Genomic DNA, 17,496 nt, shown 5'->3' on the forward strand with positions numbered 1-17,496 from the left:
CATTTTCATTACCCTCCCTACATTCTCTGCACTGGATCCAGAAAGCTCCAAGATCCGCTTTGCTTTGCTCTCCCCGATGTCAGCAAGGCAGGCTGGCTCACTGCTGAGAGCGTTAGCCATGATTCTGCAGGTTGTTCCCAAGAGAGTGTTCTGATCACAGGAAGCCAGACTATTTCTGCTTAAGTAGCTTGATGTGCTGTTCTCGTCTGTTGGATTTTTTTTTAAAAAAGTTATTTTTTTCTGAAGTAAATGAATACCATAAATTAAAAAGAAGAAATTCACAGTGTATAAAAGTTGTTTTCTATTAAGAAATTAATTAAAATAAATCTTGGAAATACAAGAAATAATAGTGAAATAATAGCTTCAAATAGTGGTTGAAGAATTTCTTAAACTTGCTTATTAATGGAAAATGTTCTTTGTTATAAGTAACTGTACTGATGCCCAGAGAGGCTTAGGCAATTAAAACTAGGAATTAACCTTTTATTCAAGCATCACCATTTGCATCTTGTTAAAGTGTCTAAAACATTTTCTGTCCTAGAATCAACTGGAGAGAATAATCCTCTTGGTACTTTTACTGAGGCTGCTGCTCTGGCACAATTTTTTAGGCACTCTGTCTTGCAGCAGAGTTAAATGGTCTTGCTACCCTACACCCTTGGGCTTGCTGCAGGGAAGAAGTATCAGACCCAAACTATACTGAGAGAGTTTTACTCCTCTCAGGCTTAAAAGTTACATTATTGTGAAAAGAGAAACTTAAGAAGAAAAAATGCTTTTCATGTTTAATTTTCTACATCTCATGTGTAAACTTTTAAGTTGTCAAAATAATTAAACTACTAGATAGACACATACACACACAAATTTGTGTGTGTGTGTGTGTGTGTGTGTGTGTGTGTGAGAGAGAGAGAGAGAGAGAGAGAGAGAGAGAGAGAGAGAGAGAGAGAGAGATATACTGGTACCAGGAATTGAACTCAAGGATGCTTAACCACTGAGCGTCATCTCCAGTCTTTTTAATATTTTATCTAAAGACAGATTCTCATTCAGTTGCTTAGGGCCTTGCTAAGTTGCTACGGTTTGCTTTGAACTCGAGAGCTTCCTGCCTCAACCTCCTGAGGTGCTGGGATTACAGGTGTGCACCACCATGCCCTGCTAGACTTATAATTTGATCAAGTGTTAAAGAAAAACTTAAAATAAAAATAAAATCTGCACTTTTTTATATATATAAAGAAATAAAAGCTCCAAATGTCATACTGGAAAACGTTAGCATACAAAGCTCCCTAGCTCCTAATCTTTTGGTCAGTTCCCAAGGAAGTGACATAATTCTATTTGGCACCCTTTCTGCCTCTACTGAAGTTACTAAAAATATTTAGATGAAGCAGCACATAGAATAGTTTTTGTTTGAAAACACACAAGATAAAATATAAAATAGCATTAAAAAATTACATGGACAAAAGCCAACTAATTACCCAAGAGAGAGACAGTTTTCAACACGGTGAGTATCTGCTCAGGAGGGGTCTGGGTGTGGCTCCGGCAGTGGCTCAGCCGGCAGTAGCTGTGCACCCACTTCACCTGCCAGTTATCTCTAGTTTTTGACTCTTTATGCAGCTCCTTCAGTAGTTTCATGGCAAGTGAGAAATTGTTCTATATTAATAGAAGAAAAAGAAAGAAAGTGGTGTGATGACATACAGGTGGGCAGTTCCAAAAGAAGTTTCTACTTGGCCTATTGTTTTTTTCACATGATACAAGCCACTTGGGAGCAGTTATCCATTTCCTTAGTTGTTTTTTTTAAAAAAATCACTGGATATAACGCACATTTTTTAAAAATAATGCACTTTTTTTGTGGGGAGGATACCAGGGACTGAACTCAGGGGCACTTGACAACTGAGCCACATCCCCAGCCCTATTTTGTATTTTATTTAGACACAGGATTTCAGTGAGTTGCTTAGCGCCTTGCTTTTTCTAAGGCTGTTTTTTTTTTTTTTTAGTTTAATTGATTTTTTTTTTAAATACACGACAGCGGAATGCATACAATTCTTATTATACATATAGAGCACAATTTTTCATAACTTTGAATATAAAGTATGTCCATGCCAATTCATGTCTTTATACATGTACTTTTTTTTTTTGCACTACTATTCTTATTACACATATATACCATATTTTTTCATGTCTGTTTGTATATAAAGTATGTTGACACCCAATTCATGTCTTCATACATGTACTTTGGACTGAGGCTGGTTTTGAACTTGCAATTCTCCTGTATCAGCCTCCAGAGCCACTGGGATTATAGGTACGTGCCACCATGCCCAGCCTTAATAATGCACATTTAAAGATGACATTTCAGTAATGTTTCTACTGTGTTTACCAAATTAGGTAATGTTTTCACCACCATCTAATTCCAGAAAATCTTCATCAGCCTAAAGAAAAATTGCCAGTGGCCCTCCCATTCTCCCTAGCCACTGGCAACCACTAATCCCCTTTCTCACTAATATGGATTGCTTATTATGGATATTTCATAACAAAAGGTATCAGAAAGCGTGGTGATTTTGTGTCTGACTTCTTTCACTTAGCATAACATTTTCCAGGTTCATCCATGTTGTAGCATCTGTCAGTTCTTCATTCTTCTTTATGGATGAATAATGTTCTACTGCATGGACACACATTTTATTCATCCATTCATCTGCTAATGAACATTTGTGTTGTGTCTACCTTTCCAGCTAATTTTAATAATGCCACCATGAACAACTGTGTACAACTTACTGCATGGGCCTGTACTTTCATTTCTTTTGTATATTTGCTTAGGAGTGGAACTGTTAGGTCATATGGTATTCTATGAAATTGCCAGACTATTTTCCACAGCAGATACAGCATTTTATATTCTCATCAAAAATGCACAAGGGTACTAGTTTTTCTATTTCCTCACCAGCACTTCTCTTTTTGATGCTAGCCATTCTAGTGGGTGTGAAGTGGTACCTCATTGTATTTTTGATTTGCACTTCCCTAATAACTAATGATGTTGAGTATCTTTTCATGTGTTTCTTGTCCACTTGCATATCTTTTTGTTGAAATGTCTATTCAAATCACTTGACTATTTTTTAATTGGGTTGTTTGACTTCCTGCTCAGTTGTGCAATGTTACTTATGTATGCTGAATTCCAGACACTTAACAGATACATAATCTGCAAATATTTTCTCACATTAAATGCACTATCTTCACTTTCTTGAAAATGTTTTAGTTTGGTTTTTCTTCTTCTGGTACTGGGGATTGAACCCACGGGCACTGAACACTAATCTACATCCTGAGCCCTTTTTATTTTGAGACAGAGGCTTGCTAAATGGCTTAGGGCATGTCTAAGTTGCCTAGGTTGGCCTCAAAACTTGTGATCCTCCTGTGTCTGCCTCCCAAGTCATTGGGATTACAGGTATGCACCATGACACACCTGTTCCCCATCCCTATTGCATTTTTTTTTTTTTTTTTTAAAGAGAGAGTGAGAGAGGGGGGAGAGAGAGAGAGAGAGTTTTTTTTTATTTTTTAGTTCTCGGCGGACACAACATCTTTGTTGGTATGTGGTGCTGAGGATCGAACCCGGGTAGCACGCACACCAGGCGAGCACGCTACCGCTTGAGCCACATCCCCAGCCCCCCTATTGCATTTTAAGATAGAGTCTTGTGAAACTGCTGAGACTGGCAATTGCTGTGATCCTCCTGCCTCAGCCTCCCAAGCTGCTGGGATTACAGTTGTGTGCAGCAGTACTCAGCTTTGTTTGCTTTCCAAATAACAGTAAACATTTTGAGATGATTAACAGAAATGTAATAAACTTCAGCAATTTCTGGACAGTTTTAATTAAGTGTTTCTTGGCTTGCTTGCTTGTTTTTTGTGAAGTGAGGATAGAACATACCTACATTCATTCATTCATTTATTTTTGCAGGAGTAGGGATAGAACCCAGGGCCTCATAAATGGTACACATGAGCTTTACCATTGAGCTACAATTTAATTTCTTATAAGAAAAAAAAACTATAATAACTATTAGCAATTATTTTTAAGCTTCAGATTTTAAAGAAACATTAAGAAAAGAGATAACATTGGAAACTCTCACATCACCAGAGAGGAACATAGGATGGATACCCACCTGCTTCCGTGCACTTTCTATCATTTTCATTTTCATGGAAAACCTGCAGTTCTTGATTAGGAAACCAACACTTTCCTCGGGCTTGCTCACTTCCCTCTTGTCACTGGAATACTCATCTTCATCCACACTCATACTGGTGACATCTGATACAAGAGTCAGTTTCTCCTCTATTTTGCTGAGAAAGAAACATCTACACAAAACAAAGATTGAGACTTGAAGTCAGAGACTTGTGACAGGAATATTTGACCTTCAGGACTGGAAAGCACTCACAGAAGAAAATTCTACTGGTATTACAGTTTTGTTCACATGAAGACTGTAAATGTACACTTGAAGGACTGGATGTACATTTCATTTTAATCCACCAAGTCTTGAAAGATCTCCAATGATATTTCAATAGAATTTTCCAGATATCACTTAGTGCTCTGTTTCCACAAAATAAGGCATTTAAACTCATAATTGTCTCTCTAAATGAATGGGTAATATACCTTATGATAGCTCAGGAGCCATTCCCCACCTCCCCCTTGTGTCTTCAATCTAAGGTTCTACACTCAAAGGCAAAATTATAAGGGAAAAAACAGGTTATGATTAATCACTACAACTTTAAAAGATAATCCTGGGTTGATACCATGTATAAATAAAAACAATCATACTTATATCTTACATATGACTTTGTTTAAGTGACTCAATTTTTATTAATATTAGCAACACTAACAAAGCGCCTTAAGATACAAATTTCATTCCTGATCCATAATCAAACAACTTTCTGCTGTTCATCCAGGTACCAGGCTACATACTTCACATGTATCTGTTCCTGTTCTCACCATAGTGCTCTGTGTTCCTAGACCCCAAAATAACACACACTGCCCCCCCCAGGAGATGCTACTGTTTTATAAAACAAACAAGTAAAAAGTGACACAAAATGGGTATCTGACAAATATTTGAAGAAATAATGAATTAATGAATGAATACATAAATGTTACCTATCAACAGAAATAAAGTGGGCTGAGACCACCAAAGGAGGCAGACGGGTGGTAAAGAAGGTGGCTGCATGTTCACAGGTGAGGTAGATTCTTGACTGTGAAGAATGCACCTGATTTTAGGTTGCAGATTTGGCAGAGAGTCCCAGACAGAGAAAAAAAATTAAACAAAGGCAGAGCAAAGCTATACTAAGTGGGGCAGAGCAGAGCTATACTAAGTGGCATGTTTTTATATCAACTCAGGAAGAACGGTATCTAGAAGAGAACCAATTTTTTAAAAGCAATGAAATCTGGCTCTTTTATTTACTCTTAGTTCCTAGAGAACTAAGAGTAAATAAAAGATGCTGGCTGTATGTACAGGGAATCAAAAGTGGAAGAAGGTTCTGCCATTGGGATGAGTTTCCTGCTGCTTCTTTTTTTTCTGGTTTTCCAATGTAGGGAACCTCTTGTGTTGTGGAGTGGTATAGCAGCTCATGTGAGAGCGCAGAGATTCTTAAGGAAACTCTGTGCACAGAGAAACCTGGAAAAGAGCCCAGGCAGACCAAAGAGTGCAGGGGGGATCCTGGAGGGAAGAAGATAGAGAAGGGACTTTTAATTGTGTACATGAACCCACACAGGTCTCAGCCTACCCCTGAGGTATGCACATGCAGGATGACTCAAAACATTATAGAGAAAGTTTAAAGAGGACTGAGATTTGAACCAAGATAGAGCCTACTGTCCAAATGGAATTGGGTTGATTAAGTGCCACAGATTTATACAAGAAGCCAGAGTCTATACATGAGAATATTCATGATTTCTGAGACATAATCCAAAATTAATTGATAAAAAGGACAGGAAACTGTATTGACTTTCAGTGGAAAAGATACTCAACAGATGTCAACCCCTAAATGATCATATAAGAACCATAAAGCAGCTGTTTTTGATATGCTCCAAGGTTAAAAAACAAAACAAACCCCACAGGAAATAAAAAAAAAGTGGGTATCTCAGCAGAGAAAGAAAAAACATAAAGAGAATCAAATTAAAATTTAAAAATTAAATTATAGAATACCTGAAATAAAATATTCACAAAAAGACTTAACTAAGGAATGAAAAAGAGGAAAGCAACAGCAATTTGAAGATGGTTCAATAGAAATGATGTAATCTGAAGACAACTGAATAAAAATGAAAAAAGACCAGGGTACTTAAGAATAGTACCAAAGTGTCTGATATTATGTATAGGTGGAATCCCACAAAGAAAGAAAAATTGGGGCAAAAGATACTTTAAGAAACCATGACAGAAAATTCCCCAAATTTGGTGATATGAACATACAGATTCAAGAACCTCAGTAAATTGAAGTAGAATAAAATCAAAAAATACCACATCTGAAAACATAATCAACCTGCTGATAACCAATTCTTTAAAAAAAAAAAAATCTTGAAAGCAGCCAGAAAAGCAGGTCACATTACATCAGAGGAAGGATCGTTTTAATAACTTTGACTATGTCTTCAGAAACATGGACACCAAAAGTGACTGCTGAAGAGAGAGTGAACCCACTCAAATGCACATCCAGAGAAAATGTTCTCCAGGAATGACAGTGAAATAAACAAAGGAAAACTAAGAGAATTTATCAAAGATCAAATTTCAAGCTGAAGGAAAATGATACTAGAGGAAAATCTGGATCCTTATGAACAAAGGATGAGCATCAGAAATGGTAAGTATAGTTATGGTTTGGATGTGAGGTGTCCCCCAAAAGCTCAAGTGAGATAATGCAAGAAGGTTCAGAGAAGGAATGATTGGGTTGTGAGAGTCTTAACCCAATCAGTGAATTAACCCCCCTGATAGAAATTAACTGAGTGGTATCTGAAGTAGTAAGGTATTGCTGGAGGAGGTGGGAATTGGGGCATGGCTTGGGGGTATATATATTTCTATCTGGTGCACGGAAACCTCTCTTTCTGATCATCATGTAAGCTGCTTCCTTCAGCCACATTCTTCTGTCATCATGTTCTGCCTCATCTTGAGCACTGAGGAATGGAGCTGGCCTTCTATTGACTAAGACCTCTGAAACTGTGAGCCCTCAAATAAACTTTTCCTCCTCTACAATTGCTCTGGTTAGGTCTTTTAGCCACAGCAGTGATAAAGTTGACCAAAACAAGTATAAAAACACTTTTTCCTCTTTTTATTTTATTTTGAGATAGGGTCTTCCTAAGTTGCTAAAACTGGCCTCAAATTTAGATACTATTCCTGGCTTCAACCCCCCAAGTCAGTGGGATTACAGGTATAATTACCACCATGCCCAGCGTGCCTCATATATTCTTTAAAACATGCATGACTGTTTTAAGCAAAAATATGTTATTTTGGCAAGGCTTAAGCAACTCGGGGGAAATGTGGCTCAGTGATTAAGTGCCCCTGGTTCAATCCCTGGTACCTGCCCCCCCCAAAAAAAAAATCTGGTGGCATTTTCATTGTATACACACAGAAATAGAATTCCAAAATCATAATAGATTCTGACATCTGTATTTCAGTAGCTGATAAAACTAGCAAAAAATATCAACCTGTTTATATTGACATGACAGTTTGATATTATGGAAAGATATCAATCAATCAAACAAGGAATAGAAAAGAATATCCAATTTCAGACCCATGCATATATGATCAACTGATTTTCAAAAAAAAGGTGCCAAGGCAATTCAATTATGGAGAAAAAAAAAAAGACTTTTGAACAAAAGGGGGAAAAAACCTAGTTATCAAAATGAAAAGAATTAACTAACATCCCTACCTTACACCATCTACAAAAATTAACTTCCAATTGATTTTAGTCCTAAATGCAAACACAGAAACCATAACATTTCTAGAAGAAAATAGGAGAAAAGCTGTGTAAGATAAGCTTGGAGTATCAGCTTGATGGGGCTTCTGTGGGCCAAATCTGGGACAATTTGAACATGAAATATAAGGACAATAATGGGCTGTATCCCATTAAATAAAACTAGAACCATGAGTATATATTGATAAATTTTGAAAAATATCAAAAGTATTTCTTTTTAAAAATGAATAAACAAATGGGGAGAAGGAAAAGCTTTGTCTTACAATAAGATATAAACTGACAGTCAGGGAATAAGTGATGAACTCAGAAATCATTTCACAACCATCAACTGAATGAGCCAAAGGTCATCTGCAGACGTGAAACAAAGAGGGGTTAAGTCTCAGAGGAGACAGGACATAACACATCTCCAAGCATCTCCCACATTAGTTTCTGGCTGGTTGCAAAGAAAAATAAATGGCATTAAACAGACAAAATAAATGTTGTCTGTAAAGATTAATCAAAATGACTGTTACCAGGAAAAGGCAGATGGATACTGTGTGCCCCCACATGTGATGTGACAGCCTAAGAAGAAGTGAAGTGTGTTCTGGCCAGGGATAGATCACTCAAATCTCATCATGAGAAAGCATAAAACAAACATTCCTCCAAAGTGTCAGTGTCATGAAAGACAAAAGCAAGGATGAGGAATTGTTTCAGATTAAAGGAGAGTAAAAAGACACGACTAAATGCAGTCCATGACTGGATTCTGTCCTTAAAAGGGTAGAAAATGCTTCAGAGGACGTTAATGGGACAAAACTGAAATCGAGCTGTAGATTAAAAATGAAAGCAATGAAGTTCATTACTGTACTTAAAAGAATACTCTTAAGAAATACAAGCTGATAGAAAGAGATAAGAGGACTTGATGTGTAACTTATACATGCAAATTGTTCAATCTGCGAAAAAGGTACACAGGAGAGTTCTGCTTTTCTTGCAACTTTGTACAAATAAAAACTTGTCACACAAAAAGAGTAGTAGTAATAGTAGAGGAAATAATGGAAGGACACAACAGCTGGGGTCAGAGTCCTTGAGTCCTATTTCCTATGGAATGGCACAAATAATCTATAACCTCTCTGTTTCTATTCCCTTCTCCCTGAGTACACTACCTTCCAGGTCCTTCAGGGTTGATAAGGGTAAATGAGGACATGTAACTTCAGACCTGGGAAAGTGAATACAACTATATCAGTGAGTGGGAAAGTAGGAGGTAGGTGTGTCCAAAAAAAAAACACGGTTTAATAACAGAACAATAAAACATCAGTGCCCAGCAGTCTTCTTTGCTATTACTCCACTATCTAAAAGTCAGTCATGAGAGAACAGCAGATGCAGGGCCGCCCCCACCACCCCCATCTTCTCTCCCTGCCAGAGCATATTCATCATCAACCAGCAGCACCGTAATGTCTACACAGAGAGTGGGAAGCAATCTCCTAACAGAGGCAAGTGGGGACAAAGGACACACTACAGACCTGGTAAACTTAGAACAATTTGTGAAGGCATAATGAAAGAGAGCTACTCTAGGCTCAAGCCCCATATTTTTCTAAGTACAATTTAGAAGAAGAACCATTCTGGAAATTCTGGAAAAGAACCCACATTTGGGCTGGGGTTGTGGCTCAGCAGTAGAGCACTTGCCTAGCACATGAGAGGCCCTGCGTTTGATCCTCCGCACCACATAAAAATAAATAAATAAAATAAAGGTATTTGTGTCCAACTACAACTAAAACATAAATGTTTAAAAAAAAAAACCAAACCCACATTTGACTCCAAAGAATATCTTACCGATTTGTGATGATGTCATCCCAGATGTTCATGGGGTCCATTTTAGCATCTGGATATCTGTTTGTCCAGGTTTTTAGAAGTCTCTGAAGGGGGACCTGAGATGATAAATTATCTAAAAATAATATTAGAAGATGATTATACTCACAGTTCAATGACAAGACCAATTGACAGAGTGGTGTCATCGTTGGTAAATAGAAAATTCAAATTTCATGTTCAAATTTTAAAAAGGAACTTATTTTTTTTCATAAAAGGAATAAGTCATTCTACTAAATCTGATACATTTTGACACTAAAACTCAATTACTTTTAAGATACAGAAAAAAGACAGAAAAAAAATATATAAAATATTTTTATATTTACTACAGGGCCACTATCTTTTACCTGCAATTCCAAAATCTAAAAAGCACTAAAATCTGAAAAGGTTTTCATTGGCTTGTAGTAAATTTTCGTGAAGGCAAAATTGATCTAAATTGGCACAAAGATATTTACAGATTTTCTTTATATCATTAATAGGATTATTTACAATGTAGTCTGGAGACTCATCCCTGTTCTTAGTTAGGGAATACTGCCCTAGCCCTGGAAAATTTGTAGGGAACATTTCTCATATTTAAAACAACCTAGCTTTGACAGTCTCAGAAAAGAAATTCATAATAATCCTCATAAAATTGAAATTTCTCATTGTTAATTTTTTGTTTAGCACTTTAGTTTTCTCTTTCTGTGACTGGAAAGCAATGGTTAGGAATATGAGCTTAATTTACATGGTCCTGGGTTCTTCACTTTCATTTATTACTTTATATAAGCCGTTTAAATTCTCTAGGGCTCTACAAAACAAGGAAAAAATATCTATACATCCTAAACAGGTTATAAAAACAACCTTAAGGTAATACAGATAAAGAGATTAATTTAGTTCTTAGGCAGTAGAAAACAATAAATATATGTACCTGAAAAATATGTCTCCAAATTTAAATGGAACAATAAGGTAGACAGATATAAAAAACAATTTTTGTTAGTACCCTCAAACACTTTTCATAATCATTTTTAATAATTTAAAAAACAAAAAATAAACATTTATAACTAAAATATTTCACCTTTGAAAACACGTGCTCTCACAGACACTGGGATAAAATCCACTATTAGCAGGACGCAGGCCTTCATGACTGGTCAATATCCCATCCATTCCCTCTTGCCCTTGGGCTGATCTTCCTTTGACCATTCAGGAAACTCCTCTATCCACACTCCACTTGAACCTCTCCTCCAAGAGCTTCCTACCAGGCTAGGCCCCACCACTTGGGTTCACACCTACTTATCCTTGGAATCATCCTTGGCTTTCTATCCTCAGTGCATAGAATAATGCTTGACTGTTTAAAAATACTTACCTCACCTCAAAATGTGTACATGTAGAACAAACTCAAGGCTGTTTCCAACCAATGCAGTAAGAAACATGTACTTCTACTAAGAAAAACAAAACCACCACAACAAACTCTTCCATAATTAGAAAAAGGAAAAAAAGGCTAAAAAAATTACCTTGTTTAGTTATAAAACTGATGAACTCCTGAATTTCTGTTAAAGCTTGTACAGACTGTAACTTGGTGAGTCTACTTCTGTGTAAGAGGACATCAATACTAGAATAATTCTAGGGGAAAAAAAGGCATTTACCATTGTCATACATGAGTTTACCACTTACAACTTCTAATACAGTCCTCTGAAATGTGAAATATAGAAACTGTCCTATAAATACACTAGTTACCCAGTGTGTCCCAGAGTGCTTAACAATGAGGTCAGACACAATTAACAAATGGTTTAATTTTTTTTCTATTGCAATTTAGGTTTTTAATCACATTTTGATTAAACAAAACCAATAAAATCAATATAACCAGGCTGTCTATATTTTTACCAGTTGTTTTTGCTTTTTCTTTTTCGTGTTAAGGACACTGAACACATGCTCTACCATGAAGCTATACCCCCAGCCAAATAAATTTTTTTGTTTAATTTTTTTTTAATCTTTTTATCCCCTAGTGCTGGGAAATTGAACCTAGGACCTCACATGCGCTAAATGTTGTTGAAAGACTCTGTTATAAGTAGACAACTGTCTCACAAATGAAACAGTTCACAACTGTGAGTTGTGAAAAAGTCTCAGAAACACAAGAAGGAAGAAGTAGCAGTAGAAAATGAACAAAGTAACCAAACTCCCACAGTTACTCCACCAAGAAAAGTCTACCTTGAAAGTTCTTTAACATTGTGAGAAAGATAAAAACCAAGGAAAAAACACTAAGTGGAACTTTCTTAAAAAATGGGGAAAAAGAAGGCTGGAGTTGTGGCTCAGCGGTAAAGCTCTCACCTAGCTCATGCGAGGCCCTGGGTTCGATCCTCGGTGCCACATATAAAATAAAAAAATAAAAATAAATGGGTAAAAAATATTTAAAAAGATATTAAGTCAAAGGACAAATGGAGGACACTATAAGAAGAAACCGAAGACTAGAAAGATGAAGGAACTGGGCGGTATACAATATATTATAAAAGAATTTTGGTCATTTTTTATGAGTTTATTAACTTTTGAAACTATTATACAAATGGCATAGTTCAGATAGATATATTTGTATTACCTGCATAAAAATCTGAATGCCGTTTTCAACATAATATTTGGCCCGATCAAAATCATCTTGCAAGATGTAAAGGAGACTCAGCTCCTGACTGTATTGCAGCTCGATGAAAGCTTGCTGCAGCTCCTGGTGCATGGCCTCATCCATGAATGTCAGCAGGGACTGGTTGCCCTCACCTTGAAGCAGGAGCTTCAGCTTGCTGCGGATCATGTATGGTAGAAACATCTCCTGAGGAGCATAAGAATCTATTTGTAACTTCAGAAAGCCATTTTGAATATGTCTGTCATTTCTGTAAAATTTTTAGCAGCGATTTTATGGGTCAAGATTCAAAATGATGATGTGTGATGTCCAAATCTAAAACTAAGAACAAGTTCACCTAAAATGCCTTGTTTTGTAACCATGCAATATATAGGAACATCCTCTACAGAAAATGGCATCTACTTTTAACTGGAAGACAATCTTATGGCTCACACACATCAAGGAACATACAGTACCATAAAAGCAGTGATGGTGCAAGAGGGACCACAGGCCGCCTCCTCTGTGTGGCCAGTGATGCAGAACACAGAGACAAGAGAAAATATTCTCCCATGTGAGTACACCAAAGATGCTGATATTTATCTTAAAATATATCCCATTTGTTGGAAAAGGTTTAGCTAAAGTGATGTGAGATTTAACAATGGTATGGAGTTTGTCAGGGGAGTCAAGTAATATAAATGTCCAAATGCTCCACAACTACTACCCTGTTCAGGAAAATTTCTAAACAATCTTATTAACTATAAAACACCTGGTCATCTAAAATATTTATTTCACCAATCCAAAAATAATTATACCCAACCTGATAAAGTGGTTCACTCCACATTTTGCTTAGATCGCTGTCTACACAGGCAGTAGAACAGTACTCAAGTGATTTCCACTCAGAGAGATGGCTGTAACAGTCAAGGGAGGCCAGTTCCCAGAAGTCCTTCTCAGCTTCCGTGGGCTCACCATCCTCCCACTCTTGTCTATTGAGAGCCTAGCAGGAAAATGGTAACAGATTATCTTACAAAGCAGGAAAAAACACAAAAAGAAACATGTTAAAAAGGAGGTACTATTAACATTCATACTGAATACAACCATTTTCAGATTTATGGCAAAGTGAGAAAAAGGGAGAATATTCAGAGTAACAGTGAATGGAAAAATAAATTTTAAAAAGCTATCTTATAGTAATAAATGAATATAAAAGCCCTAATCAGGAAGGATTCATTTCTCTGAGAAAGCTAAGAGTGAAACCAATTAGTAAGAACTGAAGACTTTTAATGATCCACAATTTGAATTAAATCAGGACTGTGGGTTATTTACCATTTAAGTCCTTAGATTCAAAATAAAGGACATTTGCAGAAATTACGGAGGACTTTAAAACCTGGTACATGCCTGTAATCAGGTACTCAGGAGGCTGAGGCGGGAGGATCAGCCTGGGAAACTTAGCAAGACTCTGTCTCAAAATTAAAAATAAAAGGGGCTAGGGATGCAGTTCAGTGATAAAGCACCATTGCGTACAATACCCAGTCTACAAACAAAAACAAAAACAGCCTCAGACCACAGATCCTGAACTTAGTATCTGTATTTGAATAACCACTGGGAACTCAAAACATAAATCATTGTCCCAAATTCTTCTTCACTCCTTTGTAACATTTTTTTTTACTTTCTGAAGAAAAACAATTCCCAAGTAGGAATTGTAAAATCATATCAGATATAGAAACAACACTGTACAGTTTAGGGATATAGTTCAATTCTAAAGTTACCCTGGGTTCAATCCCCAGTACCATCAGAAAGACATACAATAATTTTTATTACATATGTGGTTATTACAAAACCATACTTGGTTAGTATTCTAAAACCTAAGGAATAAAGGTAAAGCTAATAGATTTTTCACACAGAGAACAAAAGTGTTAATGCAACTGATATAAAGGCTAGAGATTGATTTTACCTCATTATACTGTTTAGCAGCTTCAGAGTAATCATTTCTGGCTTCTGCTAATAATGCATTCTGAGTGACTTGCTTTGTTCCTATCTCACTGCTAAAAATAGCCCGGAGGACATCATATTCTCCAATTGATCGATATAATCTATAAAACAAACCAAAACACATCCAAATCGGTGAACACCTCAATATTTTTAAAGTTCTTCATACTATGAAGTGATAGTAAAGCAAGATGCCATACATTAAAGAAAACATAAAACGTTAATAGAAAATTTTAAGTTTTGAAGGCGCCCTTAGGTTTTACTACTTTAATTATACAGTAGGCAAAGTAATTCTAATAAGCATTTAAAAGGAAGTCCAAAAATATCACAAGTCCATAAGGTATGAACTGTTTCATTCAATAAATTTTGATGAGTAACATATTTGGAGTTCTTGTCTAGTCCTAAAACTCTCAGAAACAAATAAACAATAATTTTCCTCCTACCAATGGGATATTTTAATCTATGTTTTATGAACCATCTCAATTCCAAAAACAGGTACTTCATCATAGTCATAATATTTACTAGAGCATTCATTCAACTCTTCACCTTAACGAAAGTCTGACTCTATTTTGTCAAACAAGCCTCTTCTCTTTATGAAATTCTCAAGTTGGTGTTTATTAAGTTTGTTTCCTTCCTTCCAGAAATTTCTTCAGGTAACCAAAATGTCATCCCTAGCTTGATCAGCTGGCCAAGGAAAACTTCCTCATTGGTTCTCCTGCCTTTTGATTCCCTTCTGGTATTAAATATTTTGCATTTCCATCAAAAGAGCGCTGCAGAATTTATGAACCAATGATTCCGAATTTAAATTTAAAAATTAAATAGACATGACTCTCTTATTGCCTTGATCCTAGAGGGTCAAAAGTAACAAATCAGACAGGAGTGGACAGATGGGTGGGAGAATAGAGCTTACAGTCAGGAATTGAGGAGAAGAGGAGAGCAACAGACATGTTCACAATATAGAAAAGAGATCCATATGTACATCCTATCCTGGTTTATAGGTGTCTGCTTTATGTTCGCTAGAACATGGTCAAAATGAGAACCATGACAGCAAGAGAGGATTAAATTATGTTTATTATACTCTGTCTGCAAAACATGTAAAAATACTACACATAAAAGTATGAGGAAGTATTTAATCAAGTTAGAACCAAATGTGTAAAGTTTAAGTCCATAAAAATTCTATGCTCCATTTACCCAGCAAATACACATTATGAGCTTTTTGCTCCCTGAAGATACTAAACATTAAAGATGTCACTTACTGTTCACTCATATATCTGAAGCAATGGATAAAACAGCTACTGGGTAAAATCACATTAGCCCGAGGCTCTGAATTGCCCTGCACTGGGTCCTTCCCCTTTCTGTACTCACCATGTCCTCCGACTTCAAGTTATAGTGAGTTACATAGAAAAGTGTTTACATACACACCCTCTGGGACCCTTAGTTTTTTGAGTCTGTGATCAATGTCTAATCCATTGCACAGTCTCTTAAGTTCCTGGCACAGTGCCTTACACAGTGATGGTGCTCAATTAAGATCAGAAGTGACTATATAACAAAAAATACAGGGATTCTGTGTCTTTACTTTTACCATCTTTTCCCATAAAGACCCAAAAATCTCTTTAAAAAAATAAATTCAGGTTTAATTTCAACCTTGACCTAACAACCTTCTCAGAATTAGACACTGGCTTTCACACAATAAAACCACAGTAAGGGAAGAATTACATAGAATGCTCAATGACAACCTACAAAATAGGATTTTTTTCAGATAACAAAGTATTTGGGATTAAACTGTGACTCCTAATGGAAAAAATAAAAGCGACTTTATTATGTTCAGCAAAGCTGGAAAAAACATAAAATACCAGGAACTATTATTTATAGCCACACTCTAAAAGAAGCTAAACTTGGATAACACGGAGTCTAAACTATCTACTGAAAGAAATTAACCAGTTCAATTAATATTCTCTTTCTTTGAGCAACACATTCCTTCTCATGGCATCTGTTCTTGACTCACAGAATGGTACTCAGCATGAACAATTTTCTATAAACTTTCACAGAAGTGTTACTATCAACTTTATTCATTTTCTGCCAAAATGAAGACAAGTTTGTTTCTATTATTTTGTTTGGATTCACTGTTCTGCAATTTGCCCCTCACGAGCTTACTTAGCAAGTTCCATCCATCGGAGGACGTCAGGAGGGAGGCAGGTCTTGCCCCGACTTCGCTTGCTGAGCGGCTCTGCAGGGGCTAGGTGAAGCAGTGCCTCCTCAAGAAGGCGGATACCCCCAGGCTGCTGTAGACTGGCTAGGCAGCTAGCACGGACAGTGGCTGGGTCCAGGCTCAGGAAGTCTGCATGCTGGCAACTGATTTCCTGTGAAACCATAAACACATGTAGCTGTTTAGCCTGTGGTACTTGGACCATATCTTCACAAGTGATTAATTCACTTTACTAAACATAAAAGAAAGTTTTGACGTAAATAGTGATATCACCAAAAGCTTCTCTGTGTAATTCTATTAACAGATTTTCCTTCATTGTTCCATTCACTAAAAAGAGGAAATGACCTTTTGTTTTTACATCTAGGGCTTCATTTAAAACTAGAAAACCACTGGCAAAATATGAAGACTAAAAAAATATGTGTGTGTATATACATATCCATATATATACAACTTTCAACCCCCAAACACATATCCAACAATTGCAATTGCCAGGAATACTTAGCCTGCCTTGTTAAGAAGAACACCTGAAAGGCAAAGATTTCATATCCAATCACAAAAAGTGAGTGATTCATTTGTGTATTATTCTATGTAACCTCTTTTTTTCATTCTGGGGCTACAGAGGATTTCAGGAATTATCATAGTGAGCTTTACTTTTAACTCTCAATGTGAGAGTCCTATAACCATCAAAACAAAGAAATATAAACTTAAAATCTATATACAGAATAACATGTTACCACGAGTCAGCATTTTCATTAGAACAGCCTGTATGTTACAAGTAACAATAAGTGTTGGCAAGGATGTTGGGAAAAAGGTACATTCATACATTGTTGGTGGGGCTACGAATTGGTGCAACCATCCTGGATAGCAGTACAAAGATTCCTCAGAAAACTTGGAATGGAACCACAGTTTGACCCACTTATCCCACTCCTTGGTATACACCCAAAGGACTTAAAATCAACATACTATAGTATAGTGACACAGC

General features: G+C 36.5%; 1 protein-coding gene across 9 annotated transcripts in view; it reads right to left on the reverse strand.

Annotated features, from left to right (window-relative positions):
- The window catches only part of PRKDC (protein kinase, DNA-activated, catalytic subunit), a 175,429-nt gene that overhangs the window by 29,770 nt on the left and 128,163 nt on the right, over nt 1-17,496 (reverse strand). For 8 of the 9 annotated variants that reach the window (XM_081265647.1, XM_081265646.1, XM_081265643.1 and 5 more), the window contains 9 exons: nt 16,463-16,668; nt 14,274-14,412; nt 13,143-13,319; nt 12,311-12,535; nt 11,232-11,340; nt 9,709-9,820; nt 4,125-4,314; nt 1,461-1,635; nt 13-206 (listed from right to left, as the gene is read on the reverse strand). In XM_081265647.1, the coding sequence (XP_081121773.1) occupies nt 13-206; nt 1,461-1,635; nt 4,125-4,314; nt 9,709-9,820; nt 11,232-11,340; nt 12,311-12,535; nt 13,143-13,319; nt 14,274-14,412; nt 16,463-16,668 (1,527 nt within the window). The remainder of the gene's footprint in view (nt 1-12; nt 207-1,460; nt 1,636-4,124; nt 4,315-9,708; nt 9,821-11,231; nt 11,341-12,310; nt 12,536-13,142; nt 13,320-14,273; nt 14,413-16,462; nt 16,669-17,496) is intronic. The other variant, XM_081265644.1, reaches the window with a different exon arrangement.

Source organism: Spermophilus citellus (assembly GCF_964194105.1).
Source record: "Spermophilus citellus genome assembly, chromosome: 14".
Classification (NCBI taxonomy): Eukaryota; Metazoa; Chordata; class Mammalia; order Rodentia; family Sciuridae; genus Spermophilus; species Spermophilus citellus.